The sequence below is a fragment of the Triticum aestivum genome, chromosome 1A (genome assembly GCF_018294505.1).
Source record: "Triticum aestivum cultivar Chinese Spring chromosome 1A, IWGSC CS RefSeq v2.1, whole genome shotgun sequence".
NCBI classification, from domain to species: domain Eukaryota; kingdom Viridiplantae; phylum Streptophyta; class Magnoliopsida; order Poales; family Poaceae; genus Triticum; species Triticum aestivum.
In genome coordinates this window covers 379,002,257-379,022,386 of record NC_057794.1, presented here as the reverse complement: position 1 = coordinate 379,022,386, position 20,130 = coordinate 379,002,257, and the positions used below count along the sequence as shown (strand labels likewise).

The 20,130-nt window shown below is 46.1% G+C and overlaps 1 protein-coding gene across 1 annotated transcript; it reads left to right on the top strand.

The window, feature by feature from the left end:
- The first annotated feature begins 5,292 nt into the window (after positions 1-5,292).
- LOC123052022 (10 kDa chaperonin 1, chloroplastic) lies at positions 5,293-8,359 on the top strand. Its single transcript, XM_044475062.1, has 6 exons — positions 5,293-5,607; positions 5,728-5,778; positions 6,464-6,529; positions 6,609-6,656; positions 7,892-7,921; positions 8,033-8,359. Exons 1-6 carry the CDS (start codon positions 5,455-5,457, stop codon positions 8,099-8,101), a joined length of 417 nt encoding a protein of 138 aa, XP_044330997.1. The 5' UTR covers positions 5,293-5,454; the 3' UTR covers positions 8,102-8,359.
- Positions 8,360-20,130: the final 11,771 nt, after the last annotated feature.

Below are 20,130 nucleotides of genomic sequence, written 5' to 3'. Positions count from 1 at the left end.
TGGAACAGCGGCAGACATCGAGGGGCCGCGCGGCGCGTCCGGTTCGTGTCCGCGCCGATGCATTTTAGGCCCAAATTTGAGCCTAAAATGGGTCGGCGCGGTCATGAAGCAGACAAGTTTTGGGTTTGGGTCCGCGCGTTGACCCGGAGTTTTGGTACACAACGACCCAAACGGACTTGGGCGGACGAAGTGGCTCGTCTGGTTGGAGTTGCTCTTTATGTTTATGCTGAAAGAAACATCCTATACCCCAAAGTTGATGAACTTATTGATCTGTTGATGGGCCACTCGAATGAAACACTCATTCGGGCATCTCCAACAGCAACCCGTAAAAAACCACCCGCATCCGTCCGCAGACACGAGGGGACCAGTCCGCGGACACGGATGCGGGAGGTAGCCGTCCAACGCTAGCCGCATACATTTTCACAACAGCTCAAATCAACCGGATGAAATTCGTGCAAACAAGTCCCGATTTCATATAAACATGGCCTGCATTGATATAAACATACTAGATTTCATGTAAACATGACGGATTTCATTACAAATACATCAAACCGGTCCTAGGCGGGCTCTGGAGTATAATTAATACCTAATCTAAATGATCGTTGGTGTCTGATATGTCTTCAAAGTATCTATAATTATGAAGTATTCATGCCATGTTTACAACAATTTTATATGGTTTGGGTGCAATTTTATATGATTTAAATGGTACTAACCCGGACTGACGTTGTTTTCGGCAGAACTACCTTGGTGTTGTTTTTTATGCAGAAATAAAAGTTCTCGGAATGGGCTGAAACTTTTCGACGATTTTTTTGAACAAAAGAGACCCTTGAAGCTTCCTGGGAGGACCAGAAGAGGCACGAGGTGCCCGCTGTCGATGTCTCGCGTGTGTCACCGGTATCCTTCTTGAAGGTGAACCCTAGCGCGGCCACCTTCTTTGCGATGACGGTGTTGAACATGGAGGAGATGACGCGGTTGATGAACCAGCTCTTCTGGCAATCGTTGATGCCGATGACCTGCCTCTAGTAATCCGCCACCTTGGGGAGGCCGTAGCACTCGTAGATGTAGACGAGGTTGAGGATGTCCTTCAGGAAGCACGAGCTGTTCAAGCCGACACAGGCCGAGAGGAAGGCAGGAAGCGCGAGCTGATGCGCGAGTCCTTCCGATGGACTAGGCCACCTCCGTGACGTCGGTGCTGATGGCCTCGCACAATGCGGAGATGGCGCTCACCGAGGGGATGCGCTGCGCGAGGAAGGCATTGGCAGCGAGCTTGAACAGATCGGACGACCAGAGGTTAGTGGTGATGATGCGGTCCTCGGGCCCCCTGTGAGCGTATACGTCCTTGAGGACCTTCCCGGCGGCCTGCCCCGTCGGGCTTCTCTCGGTCACCGATGAGGAAGAGGTGGAGCGCGTGTAGATCCTACACTGCGGTACTCTCAGCGAGGAACTCCGGGCTGGGCAGGACGCCACGGCCAGTGTGGGCGAGGATCTTCTCGATGGCCTTGGCGGTCTTGACGGGCACGGTGAACTTCTTGAACATGATCTTGTTGGAGTGGGAGATGTTGCTGATCATGCGTGCGGCGCTCACCCAACAGGTGAGGTCATTGGCCTTGCCGGTGCCGAGGCCGCGACTTTTGGTGGGAGGGGGAGGGGTGTTGATGGAGACGGAGACGAAATCCGCCTCGCCTACGTCGGTGCTGAAGAATAGGTTGCGACCGCGGCACTGCTTGACGATGTCGTCCAGTCTGGTCTGCCTCGCCGACGTTGTGCTGCACTCCGGTGATGAAGAAGAGGTTGCGGTCGCGACACTACTTGGCGATGTCATGAAGGCCGGGGGCGTAGATGGGGAGCCTGTCACTATTGCAGCCGGCGATTTGTGCCTTGGAGATGTGTATTAAACCGATGTTTACGAGAGAAATTAGAGGAGGCGTGGGACGAAGAGTTGGACTACAATTATTAGTTGGACTACACTAAGACTATTCACAGTGGGAGTAATATAGATGGTAACATCACACATCTCTAGACAAAACAGATGATGTGACAAGTAATTAATGAGGAAACAAAGGTATGTGGTAACATAGCTAGTTACTGTATCACACATATCAAGACAAAATAAATCTATAACCTAATAAAAGAAGTGTTGCATAACAACACACATATGTTACTCCTCACTACAGAGGTAGTAACATAGACTAGTAACATATGCATGTTACTAGTCTAAGTTACCCATTGTGACTAGTCTAAAAGGCCACGTTGAGAGGGGACTTCCACGTACCGGGAAAGACCAAGATGAACAGAAGGAACAAAAAACGAAGTGGACCCAACACGCAAACGTTATTTATTCAAGTGTAGCTTGATTTTTTTGCGTGAGAAGTGTAGGTTGCTTACTAATGTATGTCTGGACTTTTCTGCGAAAATTACGCGACGGTGAAAGATTAGGGCAAGCACCCAGGAGCGAACCCATCGCTGAAGGGAACAGCCAGTTGGGCCAGGTCACGCACGCGGAAAACACCAGCCTGTTCCCTGTTTTTTTTCACCTTTTTTGCTTTCTTTTTTAATTGTGTTCATACTTTAAAATATTTTAAATATATATATCACAAAAAATAATCTTCAAAAAAAATTTGGAAAATGTTGAACAAGTACTTGAAAAATATTGAACAAGTATATGAAAAAATGTTATTTCAAAAAAATGTTGATCATGTATAATTTTTTTGAAAAATGTTGAAAAAATATTTAAAAAATGTTGATTATGTATATAAAAATATTGAAAAAGTATTTAAGAACATGTTGAACAAGTATTTGAAAAATGTTGAACAAGTATATAAGAATGTAGAATGAGAAACAAAAAAATCAAAGAAAAATAGAAGGACAAAAAATAAACAAAATAATCCAAAGAAAAAATATTGATTGTGTATTGAAAAAAATGTTAATCTTCTATTTGAAAAATGTTAGTTAAGCATTTGAAAAACGTGTATAGGAAAAATGTTGATCACATATTAGAAAAATGTTAAATTTCTATTGAAAAAGTGTTAAACTTGTATTAGAACATTGTTGTTGACATATACAAAAAATGTATAATGAAAACCAAAAGCCCAAGAAAACCAAAGAAATGAAAAATGAAAAAGAAACAAAATAAAACAAAAAAACTGAAGAAACAAGTGCAAGAAAAGGAAAAAATAGAAACAAAAAAAGTGGAGAAAACTGAATAAAACAGAAAAAATGGAGAAGAGAAAAAAACAAAGGAAATAGAAACCGAAGAAAACATAAGAAATGGAGAAAATGAAAGAAAGAACAAATCAGTAAAAATGTAGAATGAAATGAAGAATAAACAATGAAAAAAAGGAAAACAAAAACCCTGGAAAAAGAAATAAAAAACCGACTTTTTCCCCTATAATTAGATTGCACCCTGGTACTAAACGTGAACGCCTCAATACACACCATCGGGTAGGGATGGGCATATAAACCGATGACCGAAGTACCGAACCGAACTAACCGTGACCGAACCCGAAGGCACCGAAACCGAATTCTTTAATCATAAATTCGGTCAGCCAATTTGGAAAACCGAACTTCCTTAGGTCAATTTGGGAGTACGTATTGAGTAACCGAATACACCGAAGTACCGAAGAAATCGATCGACTCTTGAGAAACCCACGTAGCAACAGCCCACACAGCCCAACTACTGGGCCTGGAGAACGATAAATCTTTCTCGCAATCCCTGTAGCACCGCAATTCCGCATCGGCACCTCGACCCACGAGGCCACGACCGTAACCTAGCTGCCGCTCGCTACTCTCTCCACCGCCGCCCCCTACCTTCTACTTCTACACATCCCCGCGGCCGACGGCGTGCTCCACATCCACCTCTTGGCCTCTCCACCCCGCTGACGACAGCGATACTGCTGCTCGTGAAGATGGAAGATGACCGGCGAGGCGCCAACCATCTCCTCAATTGAAGCCCGATGTGCAGATTCGAGATGTATGTGACGGACGGTGGAAAGACGAGAGCGGGGAGCCGCACGGTCTCACAGATTTGGGGATCTGATTTTCAAGAGCAGGGGCAGATATGGATGAGGTAACGGAGGCGGCGCATGAATTGCTGCTTGTAATTAGAGTGTATTTTTCCTATAATCGATATTCGGCGATGTCATATGTGCTGGCTGCCTGGATCTCTGTTGCTTGCACAATTTTCTTTTTGTCAGTTGTGCTCGAGACTGATTCTGTTTTGTTTTTGAGCCAAATCTCAAATCTGGCGCTTATCGGTCATAACTGAGACCGGAACCGAAGTCTACAGTACCGAAACTCTCGGTTAGTATTTTTCTAGGAAACCGTTCGGTCAACAAAATCTGAAAATCGAATCTTTAACAACCCGAAGCACCGAACCGATCGGTTCGGGGGAACCGAATGCCAGGGGAGCTCTGCAGGCGCCTGATGGCGCTACCGGCGCTCGCAAGCGACGCCTAGTGGGCCGGCCCACCAACTACTCAATAAGGAAACGCGAAAAAAGGGAACTAATCAAAATATGGCATCGTTGGGATTCAAACCCAACACCTCAACATCCGAGGCCTAACGCAATAACGACTAGACCATCCTAACTCTTGTATACTACAAGAAAACTGCCCAATGTATAATCAATATAAATTACTTTGAAAAGGTAAATTTGAAAATAAGATCATTCATTTTAGAAAAGTTCATTGAATTTTAAAAATATTTCATTGATTTTGGAAAAAAAAAGTAATTATTTTTGAAAAAAAGTTCATCGATTTTGGAAAGAGTTCATCGAATTTTAAAAGAGTTTATGAACTATGAAAAGAGTTCAACGATTGTGAAAAAAGTTCATCGATTTTGAAAAAGGTTCATCAATTTTAAAAAAATCGTTCAAATTAGCAATTGAAAGAAGTAAAAAGAATAAAAAACCAAACAAAACCATTCCAAAGAAAAAACAAAAAAGGAAAAAGAATAAAAAAGAACAAGATCGTTCAGATTAAAAAAAGAAAGACGAAAAAAGAAATAGAAAAAAAAGGACGTAAGTAGAAAAGGTGAAGAAGCTGTAGCTGAGCAACTTAGACTAGACGGTGGGGTGGTTAGTGCATCACGCTAATCACCGTGAGGACCCCGGATTGCAGAAACAGTGATAACCGGCGCCTGCAGCTCAAATAGGATTGCCATCGGGATCGGGGAGACCCAGTTCGAATCCTGGTGCTACAACCGGGCCATGAATTTGATCTTTTTCAGCACAAGGGCCATGAATCTGATAGGAACGATACTTAACACGACGGCCCGTTAAACCTCGGCGGAACCGTCGAGAAGAAACAACCCATCCGTTGCCGTCTTCCTCCTGCGAAAGGAAAGCAGATAAGAGGAACCTCTCCCCCATCTCCCCGCTGAGCGAAGCAACCGAGCAAAACCCTCCCCTTCCCCCCCTAGAACCTTCCGGGCGCATCCACCAGCATCCTCCTCCCAATGGCCCCCTCCCTCCTCGCCGCCGCCGCCTCCGCCTCGCCCTTCCTCCTCCACGGCGCCGCCGGAAGCGCCAGCCGCAGGCCGGTCGCCCCCGGTCGCCGCGCCGCATCCTCCGTGCGCGTGCACGCCGCCATCAAGTGCGACCCTTCCAAGGTGAACGCCGCCGCGCCGCCGTGGAGTCGCGTCTGCTCAACTAATCATTTACCTTTCTGGTAGGATCTGTGGTTCAGAGGTCTGACCCTCTGCTGATTCTCCTGGTCTTCGTTTTGTCAGGTGGAGCCGCAGTCCGACCGGGTGCTCGTCCGTCTCGAGACTATCCCAGAGGTCTCTCCGCTGCGAACCAGTGTCTTTTGGTTTGCCGAATTTACTTTGTTTATTTGTTTGTTCCCATTGGTTGCTTGCTGGCTGGTGGTGTGTATTTCCCACCTGCAGTGCTTCTAGATTTCTAGTCGAATGAATCCTTCCAACTATAGCGCTGCACACTGGTGAACAAATGACACCGAAATTGTAAAGAAAAAAAAGCTGTCATAAGTGGTCACGCTTTGAGATAGTGAAACGCTAAATTTGGGCTCCAGCTATATCCTTCACAATTTGTAGTGTTTCCCCACTTCTGAACTTGTTTCAATTCAGTTAAGCTGGAACTTGGATCGTATATGCACGGAGCTTATAGAAAAATACATAACCTTGTGGTGATACGACCATCGAGCCCTATACCCTTGGGATAGTAAGAAATAATAATCGGGTGTTTCGTAATGCTTATACGTACGTGTAAGTAGTTGGACATGCTGTGGATCCAGTAGGCTGGAAAATTCCATTTCTTGGAGAGTAGCACTAAATCATTATCACTGTTTGTCTACTTGTATAGAAGCAATATTTTCTTTGCCTAGGCTATATCACTGCATATTTTGGTGATTTAACGTGCTTTCTATTTTATGTTACGAGTAAAGTTTATAGGAGATTTTTTTTCCACGTCTGGCTGATTGTTTTAAGGGAACTGTTTGAACTGCAGAAATCTGCTGGGGGAGTCCTGCTACCAAAATCTGCTGTTAAATTCGAGAGATATTTGATGGGCGAGGTAACATTTTAGGTCACTATAAGCTTTTGCTGTAGTAACTTTATCAGGTTACACTCACAATCTTTCTCTGTTGAGGCAGATTTTATCGGTCGGTGTTGATGTTAGTGAAGTTGAAGCTGGAAAGAAGGTGAGCGGATTTTTTTTCTCTCAAGGGCCTCCTTTTAATGCCTGTCCAAGCTTTTCACAAACAAAGGAGCACCGAATGCTTGCACACGAAGCAAGTGTATGCTTTGCACGTTGGTCCTTGTGCTGTTAATATAGCATCCATATAATCTTCCTGCAGTGCTGCTTCTTTTGGATTCTGGAATTATGTTAATGAAAATTGGGAGTTGGGATGTTAGTGTTGCATAAAACGAATGGTGGTTATTTTCAGTTTGGGTTGCTTGCTTTTGCCTGTATTTACCAACACAAGTTATAGATGTGACAACACACTTCATCTATAAGAAAATGCGCTCCATGTCTAGATACTGCCCTTTAGTGGCTAAAAAGTGAGCTAGTGGCCATTGCTGGGCTAGCATAACCATGTTGAAATATAAACAAGGCTTGTTGTCTGAAAAAAGCGCTCATGGTAACCTGCAAGGCGCAACCACCAAGCAATCACACTATATTTTTATGTTCAACACCATATACCGTGAAGAATAGTTGCCTCAAATTAGCTGAAAATGACCTCCATGATCAGTGAAGCCTTCTCAAAGCTTCCTACATGAGAAATTCGCTTTCCTTTTATTGACTTGGTGGTGTATGCATATCTTTCTTTAGTTACGCAACTAGCACATGCAAGGTTTGCCTATATTATAGGACAAGGTGTGTTGAGCCTTCTAGGAAAGAAACTGACATGCATATTTTTTGTGTGTGCATTGAACAGGGATGCTTTGAATGCCAAATGTGTTTATGTTTTCTGATCAATGTCATGTTAAACTAAGTATGGTTTTGGAGAAATACAGCAGTGCATGTTGTTCTTTTTTGCTGTTTTTATCCTCCTGTGAGATGATATGAAAACAGTATGCTGCATATATCTGATAACACCTCTGCTTGGTTGTTCAATTTTCTGTCTGTTAGTTTATTATTATGTACTCCCTCCGTTCCTAAATATTTGTCTTTCTAGAGATTTCAACAAGTGACTACATACGGAGCAAAATGAGTGAATCTACACTCTAAAGTATGTCCATATACATCCGTATGTGGTAGTGCATTTGAAATCTCTAAAAAGACAAATATTTAGGAACGGAGGGAGTATCTGCAATGCTTCCTGCTCTCACACTTGCCACACGTTACTTACAATTTACTTACAATTCCTTTATACTAATATTAGTATTTAGCACCTGCGATTTTCTGACCATGTTCTGCTTGTGATTGGTGCAGGTTCTCTTCTCTGACATAAACGCTTACGAGGTAAACTAGTGTCTCCCGTGTAACTGAATGTTTTTTGTGGGTTTGTCATGGCGGCAACGCCTCCTGGTTCATTGTTATGTGACTGTTCATTGTGTTGATCCATTCCTACAGGTGGACCTGGGAACAGAAGAGAAGCACTGCTTCTGCCGGGAGTCGGATCTCTTGGCTGTCGTCGCATGAGCCTACTCTTAAATTCTAGTGTGGTGCACACATGCTCCAAATGCCTTATCTCAGTTGCGCAAGCTTTTGCTAGCTTGAACTCTTTCTTTTGATGATCATGGGTTGAGTGATTGATGAGTTTTAGATACAGGTGCTTCATTTGTTGCCAAAAGACCGGGGGCACGGTGATTTAATTTTACTCATACCCACGTGCATTTTCCCTCTAGTAATGGTACCCTGAAACCCTGACCTTAATGCAAAACGATATTTGGAATGTGAGACGAGATGCGTTGCTGGTACGTAATACCTTGGCATGTGAGTGTGAGACCCCGTGCCATGGCTGCACATGAAGCCTTTTTCCTAGCTAAGCTAGCTTGCCATGCTAATTGGCTCATGGATTGACTTGTGACTTGCTAGCCAGATCCGGAAGTTCAGTGGGCTGAGGCATCATCATGGGCACATGACCGTGTGCAGTCCAGATGTGCTCACGATCTCGTCTGACCTAAGGACTGGAATGTTTGGTTAGCTTTAGGCATGCCGCAAGTCAATTCACGCAGTAGAAACCACCCGGCCAGAAAACATGGCAGGCATAACCCGGATGAGCCAAACTTCTGCGCAAAATCAAATTACAGCGTCTCAAACGACAGCAAGTGGCAAAAAATTTAAATCATAGTGTTCCAAACGTGGTCTCACATACATCATAGTTTGTTGCAGCTACTTCAGCATTCTATGGAGTATGGATGTGGCTGGTGACCTTGGCACGTTGAACAGCTGAACTGCAGAGGACGAACTGACCAAGCCTTAACTCACCGCAACAAATAGCAGTGACAGATACAGGGAAGCAGGCCTGCCCTAGACTCTTTGGGATGCACATAGTGTAAGGGTTTGTTGCATGGGAAAGTCCAGTTCGTGTTCGAATCCGGGCACATGCCCATCCACCGTTTCACCACATGTTGCACCCGGGGCGCGGAATCCATCGGCGCGCGCATGTAACCATTTGACTCGGCCGAATAGTTTAGCCAAGTGTTCCGTTTAATCTATTGAGCCAAGTACTACGCCCACCACCAAAGCCTGCGGATTTCAGAGGCGGTGCACATGTTTCTGCCTGATTTGATGAACTGGCTGTAGATCTTGCTGGGGAATTATGCCGAGGGCGCACGCTGTTATCATCAATTCGGCATTCCTTCATTTGCGGATCTTACGCGTACATGGGTCAAATGATTAGCTCATTTTAGCTAGTTGAATTGGTTTCAACCAATGAGGCCGGTGATTGAAAAGTGAATACAGTCTTCCTTGATTAAGAAGCATAAGTAACCCCAACAAAAAAAGAGAGAAGCATGGGTAAGTAACATACTGTGGAGAAAGTGGTCAATGATGGGCATGGGCATGGCATATGCATATCCGGCAACAGGAGATCAAGTTCATTGAAACGGTGTGTGGCCCATCTAATTGACCTGCAGCCTGTTTAGTCAGTTTCCTAGTTTTTCCAGTGTGCTTGCTGACATTGGGTTTACTTGCTGCTGATTTGCATAATAAAACTCAAGCCTTTGGATGAACTGACGCCGGTCAGTTGTCTTGTACTCCAGTGATAACTGGCTGATGTGAAGTACCTCGATCGAGGAGATCAAATCGTAGAGATATGTAAATAGAGGTGTGAGTAACAGGTAACAAGTTTTTTTTTGAGGCAAGTAACAGGCAACAAGCGGTTAACAACATTAAAAAACGATAAAGTACTATTACTACAGAGCATAGTATTAGAACTAGCGAACAATGGCTTGACCCATGCCTACCAGGGTTCAATTGCCATAAGGACCCATGCGCGGGAGTTTTCCTATTTTTTTCCCCGAGGATCAAGTTTGGTGTATGATGAAGTAGTGCCCATATTCTAAAGGGTTCGGGTAAGCCAGGAGGCACATAACTGACCATGTCCCTCCCCCCCCCCCCCCCCCCCATTGCGGGCGAAGCCGGACGGCGGCAGGACTAGGCCTCATGTGACCTCACTGTGGTGCACCCCTGGTGCAGTGGCTATAATAGCTTCAACTTCTAGCATGGCGCAGACGTGGGAAAGGCATTTTTTGCGGCAAGGAGACTAGGTAGTGTTCGGCCTGGTTGGCTGCGACCTTCCAGGCAGCTCTTGTTGTGTGCTACTCTAGCATCTAGCCATTGCCGGTGCTAGTGACGATGACGTTCTCGAGTATCGTTCCCTTCTTGATGGTATCATCGAGGCGATGCTCTCCTTTGCATCTTCGAGGGTAACCTTAGATCCACGCGATCAGACGATGGAGACTCTTTCACATCGTCTATCTCCTTGGGGGCGTCGGTAAGACAACTTGTGAAGATGGCGGTGATGGTGTCAGGGCTTATGGATGCACGTTGGTTGTGAGGCTGAAGTTGCAGACGCCGATGCCTTGTCTAGATGTTTCCCTACTTTGGGTGTTTGAGGCATGGAGGTGGTGGGTAGTGGCGATCCATCACGCTGGTGTGGCGTTGACAAGGTGGTGTAGATGGTCGGGCCATGGATGCCCGGATGTCATTTGTGGCGATAGATCATGGACCTGGTAGCGCAGTGACGGCTCGTGGTGTATTGGCTAGGACTGGTGGACAATGCTAGATTTACCACCGACATACACTTGAGTCAGAGGAGTGGGATCGCTGAAACGTCTCTAATATGAGATTTTGACGGTACTGTCTTTTCTTGCCAGTTTGATCCTTGACAAATGTTCTTGGCTTCATAGACGACTCTTGGTGGTAGGCTGCTTACCTGGAGTGTGCACGGTTTTTGTTATGTCCACTTCTAGATCGTGTTTGCTTGCATCATCGCCATTGGGTTTGCAACTACTAGGGTGGATCATTGTAAACTTTTTTCCTTTTCCCTACCCTTTTTCTTCCGCCTAGACATAACTTTGGTCTTATGCGAGTTTACTCGTTACAATGTGATCACTGATTACATGCATCTTAGTGATGCAGAGACTCAGTGTGTGCATAGGGCGTGTTTGGTTGCCGTTCCACCCCAGCCTGGCTCAATGAAGCCTGGCTTAGTAGAAACAACCTAAAAACCAACATCTATAACTTGTTTGGTTGCGTGCATCTTGCTTACCTGCATTAGGGGATAGCTTTGCGCAAGTTGTTTGGTTGCCTGCATTGTCTCAACTCACATAAGCATGTTGTTTGGTTGCACACAGGGTGCGAGGTGTGCTAACCTTGTACCCTATGTGGTGAGGTTATCTTACAAATGACCACAGCTAGCACACCAACACCACAACACTACAATAGCGATGAACTGCACGATGATGATCAAAGTCCTCACCCTAAAGTGTGGCGCCGCCTTGCCAACTTCAACCTTGCATGCCTGCTTTCGCACAAACTTGGCGTAAGCATCTTCTGCCGCCTGCCTAGTCTTAAACCCTCTCTGGCTGCCGTCGATGGACCCTGAAACTTGTTGGTTGCAAGCTTCCCATGAACTGTAAATCCAGGGTGCCCTCCCGACGAACACCGCATACCATTTGTCCTAGCAGTGCACAAAAGAGCAACAGTTGAAGCAACAAGCAATGGAGCAATCAAGCAGCAAGCAATGAAGCACACAAACAACAAGCAATGTAGTAGTAGAGAACTAGTAAGCATGCATGATCATATATGCATAGCAAGTTCAACATAGCACTACTATGGTGTCATCCTACCACCACCACATCCAAATATGGTGTCGTCCTACCACCGCAAGTTCGTGATCACCCTGAGGGGTTAGTATATACCACCTCACCAAAATATACAGACCATCAAATTGTTTTCAAGCCCTAGCTACACAAAATATACGTCGTCATCGTCGTCCTTGTCGCCATCGCCATCGCCGTCGAGGATCATGCACGCGGTAACCAAGCAGCAAGCTCTAGTAGTAGTGCTTGCCCAGCCAGTTCCTGAGCCAGAGAACCCGGTGGGCGTCTACCATGGCAACAAACCCAACACCCTGGGCCTTCTTGTCCAGCAGGTGGCTCGGAGCTGCCATGAGCGCCTCATCGCTGAAGCCACCTCGCTCCATGACGGTACTGTATAGGTCAGGGTGGACGTCGACGGACTTGCTCTTCCTAATTGCGGTTGCCACCTCCTTCACGACCTCAATCATGCTAGTGAAGACATTGATCTCCTCCTCCATCAGGCCGCCCCTCTTCCTCTTCCTATCGAGCACAGGGACATGTGCTCAAATGGCTTGTCAGGGCCATCAAGGACTGCTTCTACGTCCTGGGTGCCTGGGAACTCCGGCATGGGAGAACCGAGAGGCTCACCAGAGCCCATGGCATGCTTGCCGGTTGCCAGCCCGAAGGAGAAGATGTGTTGCATCTTGTTGTAGTTCTTAATGGGTGTGTTGAGGAACTCAACGTCTTTGGGATGGTCCTAAGAAAGAAGCACACACGTTGTTAGTTGCGAGTAGGCAATGGTAGTCAGTGTGAAAAACAAGGGGGCGGTGAGCTAACCGTGACATGGCTGGTGTAGTGCTCTATCTCCAGAACGATCGAGCAAGTGTTCTGATTCCATGAGGCGCCGCTAAGGTCTTTGAGCTTGGACACTTGGATCCATCAAGCTCTCCATTTCCTGAGGTGGTTGTACACCTGGCTGTCAGTCACCTCCTGGTCACAGAACTCGAACACCTGCTTCGCAACATTGTTCAAGTGCACCTCCTTTGAAGCCCTTGTCAGTCCTAACCCCACTAGAGATGAGCTCACATATCTTGTTCAGCATGAACGTGGACATGAACGGCTGCCACTTCATATTGTTCCCCATATCATCCTTCTTTGCCTTTGTGGCTGCCGTCAATGTAGTGGCATCAACAGTTGGCTCAACGAGCACAACGGGTACAAAAAGAAAACCAGCAGGTGATACCTCGAACACATCTGAATCGGGAGGCATCTGCCCATCGAGGGAGGGCTAGGAGTCCTTGACATATGACGTACCGTACTGGCTGTCAGACAGAACAAGGGCCTGACTAAGATCTTGGGTCTGCATGGTCATGTCTTATAATCGTAGCATACATTGACAGTGAGCATAACACACACAGTACCGAACGATCTATGAAAGGAGGAGCACACATGACAACTATCTATGAATCCATTGTGTTCATCACTATCACACTACTCTACCATGCTAAAAATCCACCACCAATATCTAACACAACATCACAATCTACCGCATTTACAGTAAGCATAGCACACGAACTGGACGAATCAACCTTACCACATGCTTGCACATCAAACCCTATGATCACATGCTCTCAGATCTAGCTACAATGAACAGAGAGAAGAGGGTGATTGAACCCACAGAGGCCATAGTTGCAACTCGAGGTGGATGCGGGAATGGTCAGAGAAGTTGAGGATAGGAGTCGCTACCGTCATGGACCGCAGGCCGGTGAAGGAGCGCCGCTTACCTGCTCGTCAGTGCCGATGTGCATCGGCGGGAAAGCTCGAAAGGGGGGAGAAGGGTGACCGGACTTTGCGCGGTGAGAGGAGGGAGCTAAATGTTGGAAATATGCCCTAGAGGCAATAATAAAATGGTTATTATTATATTTCCTTGTTCATGATAATTGGCTATTGTTCATGCTATAATTGTGTTATCCGGAAATCGTAATACATGTGTGAATACATAGACCACAACATGTCCCTAGTGAGCCTCTAGTTGACTAGCTCGTTGATCAATAGATGGTTACGGTTTCCTGACCATGGACATTGGATGTCATTGATAACGGGATCACATCATTAGGAGAATGATGTGATGGACAAGACCCAATCCTAAGCATAGCACAAAATCGTGTAGTTCGTCTGCTAAAGCTTTTCTAATGTCAAGTATCATTTCCTTACACCATGAGATTGTGCAACTCCCGGATACCATAGGGATGCTTTGGTGTGCCAAACGTCACAACGTAACTGGGTGGCTATAAAGGTGCGCTACGGGTATCTCCGAAAGTGTCTGTTGGGTTGGTACGAATCGAGACTGGGATTTGTCGCTCCGTGTGATGGAGAGGTATCTCTGGGCCCACTCGGTAGGACATCATCATAATGAGCTCAATGTGATCAAGGAGTTGATCACGGGATGATGTGTTATGGATCAAGAAAAGGAGACTTGCCGGTAACGAGATTGAACAAGGTATAGGAATACCGACGATCGAATCTCAGGCAAGTATCATACCGGTAGACAAAGGGAATTGTATACGGGATTGATTGAATCCTTGACATCGTGGTTCATCCGATAAGATCATCGTGGAACATGTAGGAGCTAACATAGGTATCCAGATCACGCTGTTGGTTATTGACCAGAGAGATGTCTCGGTCATGTCTGCATGCCTCCCGAACCCGTAGGGTCTACACACTTAAGGTTCGATGATGCTAGGTTATAGGGAAAGTTTGTACGTGGTTACCGAATGTTGTTTGGAGTCCCGGATGAGATTCCGGACATCACGAGGAGTTCCAGAATGGTCCAGAGGTAAAAAATAATATATAGGAAGTGAGGTTTTGACCACCGGAAGTGTTTCGGGCGTCACCGGTAATGTACCGAGACCACCGGAGGGTTCCGGGGGTCCATCGGGAGGGGCCACTAGCCCCGGAGGCTTGCATGGGCCAAGATTGGGAAGGGACCAGCCCCTGAGTGGGCTGGTGCGCCTCCCACCAGGGCCCAAGGTGCAGCTAGGAGGGGAAAGGGGGAAACCCTAGGCGCAGATGGGCCTAAGGCCCATCCTAGGGTGCCCCCCTCTCTCCCCCTCTTGGCCGCCCCCTCCATCCCATCTAGGGCTGCTGCCCCCTAGGGGTGGGAACCCTAGAGGGGGCACACCCTCCTCCCCTCCTCCTATAAATAGTGGGGTTTTGGGGGCTGCCAAAGACGCGAGTCTCTCTCTCTCTCGGCGCAGCCCTACCTCTCCACATCCTCGTTCTCCGTAGTGCTTAGCGAAGCCCTACTGGAAACCAAGTTGCTCCACCACCACCACGACATCGTGCTGCTGCTAGAGTTGTCTTCCCCAACCTCTCCCTTCTCCTTACTGGATCAAGGCGCGGGAGACGTCACCGGGCTGCACGTGTGTTGAACGCGGAGGCGCCGTTGTTCGGCGCTTAGATCGGAATCGACAGCGATCTGAATCGATGCGTGTACGACTCCTCCAACCACGTTCTTTCAACGCTTCCGCATCGCGATCTTCAATGGTATGAAGATGCACTCCCCTCTCTCTCGTTGCTAGTCTCTCCATAGATTGATCTTGGTGATGCGTAGAATTTTTTTAATTTCTGCAACGATCCCCAACAGTGGCATCATGAGCTAGGTCTATGCGTAGTTTCTATGCACGAGTAGAACACAAGATGATGTGGCCGTTGACTTTGTCAATTTACTTTCCGTTACTACTCTTATCTTGATTCGGTGGCATCGTGGGATGAAGCGGCCCAGACTGACCTTACACGTACGCTTACATGAGTCTGGTTCCACCGACTGACATGCACTGGTTGCATAAGGTGGCTAGTGGGTGTATGTCTCTCCCACTTTAGTCGGATCGGATTCGATGAAAAGGGTCCTTATGAAGGGTAAATAGAAATTGGCATATCACGTTGTGGTTTTGGCGTAGGTAAGAAACGTTCTTGCTAGAGACCTATAGCAGTCACGTAAAAACTTGCAACAACAATTAGAGGACGTCTAACTTGTTCTTGCAGCATATGCCGTGTGATGTGATTTGGCCAAAAGGATCTGATGAATGATATATGTGATGTATGAGATTGATCATGTTCTTGTAATAGGAATCACGACTTGCATGTTGATGAGTATGACAACCGGCAGGGGCCATAGGAGTTGTCTTAATTTATTATATGACCTGCGTGTCAATGAAAATGCCATGTAATTACTTTACTTTATTGCTAACCGTTAGCCATAGTAGTAGAAGTAATAGTTGGCGAGGCAACTTCATGAAGACACGATGATGGAGATCATGGTGTCATGCCGGTGACGATGATGATCATGGTGAAGGAAATATGCCCTAGAGGCAATAATAAAGTTATTATTTATTTCCTTATATCATGATAAATGTTTATTATTCATGCTAGAATTGTATTAACCGGAAACGTAATACTTGTGTGAATACATAGACAAACAAAGTGTCACTAGTATGCCTCTACTTGACTAGCTCGTTAATCGAAGATGGTTATGTTTCCTAACCATAGACATGAGTTGTCATTTGATTAACGGGATCACATCATTAGGAGAATGATGTGATTGACATGACCCATTCCATTAGCTTAGCACCCGATCGTTTAGTATGTTGCTATTGCTTTCTTCATGACTTATACATGTTCTTATGACTATGAGATTATGCAACTCCCGTTTACCGGAGGAACACTTTGTGTGCTACCAAACGTCACAACGTAACTGGGTGATTATAAAGGTGCTCTACAGGTGTCTCCAAAGGTACATGTTGGGTTGGCGTATTTCGAGATTAGGATTTGTCGCTCCGATTGTCGGAGAGGTATCTCTGGGCCCTCTCGGTAATACACATCACTTAAGCCTTGCAAGCAATGCAACTAATAAGTTAGTTGCAAGATGATGTATTACGGAACGAGTAAAGAGACTTGCCGGTAACGATATTGAACTAGGTATTGAGATACCGACGATCGAATCTCGGGCAAGTAACATACCGATGACAAAGGGAACAACATATGTTGTTATGCGGTCTAACCGATAAAGATCTTCGTAGAATATGTAGGAGCCAATATGAGCATCCAGGTTCCACTATTGGTTATTGACCGGAGATGTGTCTCGGTCATGTCTACATTGTTCTCGAACCCGTAGGGTCCGCACGCTTAACGTTACGATGACAGTTTCATTATGAGTTTATATATTTTGATGTACCGAAAGTTGTTCGGAGTCCCGAATGTGATCACAGACTTGACGAGGAGTCTCGAAATGGTCGAGACATAAAGATCAATATATTGGACGACTATATTTGGACACCGGAAAGGTTCTGGGTAAGATTGGGACAATACCGGATCACCGGGAGGTTATCGGAACCCCCCGGGAGGTATATGGGCCTTACTGGGCCTTAGTGGAAAGGAGGGGAAAGGAGCAAGGGAGAGGGCGCCCCCCCACAAGCCCAATCCGAATTGGGAGGGGGGCGGCCCCCCTTTCCTTCCTCCCTCCTTCCTCTTCCTTCCCTCTCCTACTCCTAATAGGAAAAAGGGGAGTCCTACTCCCGGTGGGCGCGCCACCCTCCTTGGCCGGCCCCCTCCTCCACTCCTTTATATACGGGGGCAGGGGGGCACCCCAGAGACACAACAATTGATCATTGATCTCTTAGCCGTGTGCGGTGCCCCCTCCATGATAATCCTCGATAATATTGTAGCGGTGCTTAGGCGAATCCCTGCGACAGTAGAACATCAAGATCGTCACCACGCCGTCGTGCTGACGGAACTCATCCCCGACACTTTGCTGGATCGGAGTCCGGGGATCATCATCGAGCTGAACGTGTGCAAAAACTCGGAGGTGCCGTAGTTTCGGTGCTTGATCGGTCGGGCCATGAAGACGTACGACTACATCAACCGCGTTGTTATAACGCTTCCGCTTCCGGTCTATGAGGGTACGTAGACAACACTCTCCCCTCTCGTTGTTGTGCATCACCATGATCTTGCATGTGTGTAGGGATTTTTTTTGAAATTACTACGTTCCCCAACACATGGCGCCCCGAAGATGGAGATCAAAAGGAGCAAAATGATATTGGCCATATCATGTCACTATTTGATTGCATGTGATGTTTATCATGTTTTTACATCTTATTTGCTTAGAACGACGGTAGCTTAAATAAGATGATCCCTTGCTATAATTTCAAGAAAATGTTCCCCCTAACTATGCACCGTTGCAAAGGTTCGTTGTTTTGAAGCACCACGTGATGATCGGGTGTGATAGATTCTAACGTTCGCATACAACGGGTGTAAGCTAGATTTACACACCCAATACACTTAGGTTGACTTGACGAGCCTAGCATGTACAGACATGGCCTCGGAACACAGAAGACCAAAAGGTCGAGCATGAGTCGTATAGAAGATATGATCAACATGAAGATGTTCACCGATGATGACTAGTCTGTCTCACGTGATTATCGGACACGGCCTAGTTGACTCGGATCATGTATCACTTAGATGACTAGAGGGATGTCTATCTGAGTGGGAGTTCATTGAATAATTTGATTAGATGAACTTAATTATCATGAACTTAGTCTAAAATCTTTATAATATGTCTTGTAGATCAAATGGCCCACGCTAATGTTGCCCTCAACTTCAATGCGTTCCTAGAGAAAACCAAGCTGAAAGGCAATGACAGCAACTACACGGACTGGGTCCGTAACCTGAGGATTATCCTCATAGCTGCCAAGAAAGCATATGTCTTTGAAGCACCGCTAGGTGACGCACCTGTTTTCCCAGCAACTCAAGACGTTATGAACGCCTGGCAGTCGCGTAGTGATGATTACTCCCTGGTTCAGTGCGGCATGCTTTACAGCTTAGAACCGAGGTTCCAAAAGCGTTTTGAGCAACACGAAGCATATGAGATGTTGCAAGAGCTGAAAATGGTTTTCCAAGCTCATGCCCAAGTCGAGAGATATGAAGTCTCCGACAAGTTCTACAGTTGTAAGATGGAGGAGAGCAGTTCTGTCAGTGAGCACATACTCAAAATGTCTGGGTTGCACAACCGCTTTTCTCAGCTGGGAGTCAATCTCCCGGATGACGCGGTCATTGACAGAATCCTTCAGTCGCTTCCACCTAGGTACAAGAGCTTGGTGATGAACTTCAATATGCGGGGGATGGAAAAGACCATTCCTGAGGTATATTCAATGCTGAAATCAGCGGAGGTGGAGATCAAAAAGGAACATCAAGTGTTGATGGTGAATAAAACCACTAAGTTCAAGAAAGGCAAGGGTAAAAAGAACTTCAAGAAGGACGGCAAGGGAGTTGCCGTGCCCGGTGAGCAAGCTGCTGGGAAGAAGCAAAAAAATGGACCCAAGCATGAGACTGAGTGCTTTTATTGCAAGGGAAACAGTCACTGGAAGCGGAACTGCCCCAAGTATGTAGCGGATAAGAAGGCCGGCAATACCAAAGGTATATGTGATATACATGTTATTGATGTGTACCTAACCATCACTCGTAGTAGATCCTGGGTATTTGATACCGGTGCGGTTGCTCATATTTGTAACTCAAAACAGGAGCTGCGGAATAAGCGGAGACTGGCGAAGGACGAGGTGACGATGCGCGTCGGGAATGGTTCCAAGGTCGATGTGATCGCCGTCGACACGCTACCTCTACATTTACCTACGAGATTAGTTTTAAACCTAAATAATTGTTATTTAGTGCCAGCTTTGAGCATGAACATTGTATCTGGATCTCGTTTAATGCGAGATGGCTACTCATTTAAATCTGAGAATAATGGTTGTTCTATTTATATGAGAGATATGTTTTATGGTCATGCCCCGCTGGTCGGTGGTTTATTCTTATTGAATCTCGAATGTGATGTTACACATATTCACAGTGTGAGTGCCAAGAAGTGTAAGGTTGATAATGATAGTCCCACATACTTGTGGCACTGTCGCCTTGGTCACATTGGTGTCAAACGCATGAAGAAACTCCATGCAGATGGACTTTTGGAGTCTCTTGATTATGAATCATTTGACACGTGCGAACCATGCCTCATGGGCAAAAAGACCAAGACTCCGTTCTTCGGAACAATGGAGAAAGCAACCAACTTATTGGAAATCATACATACTGATGTGTGCGGTCCAATGAGCATTGAGGCTCGCGGTGGCTATCGTTATGTTCTCACCCTCACTGATGGTTTGAGCAGATATGGGTATGTCTACTTAATGAAACACAAGTCTGAGACCTTTGAAAAGTTCAAGGAATTTCAGAATAAGGTAGAGAATCAACGTGACAGGAAAATAAAGTTCTCAGATCGTGGGGGAGAATATTTGAGTCACGAATTTGGTACGCACTTAAGGAAATGTGGAATTGTTTCACAACTCACGCCGCCTGGAACACCTCAGCGTAATGGTGTGT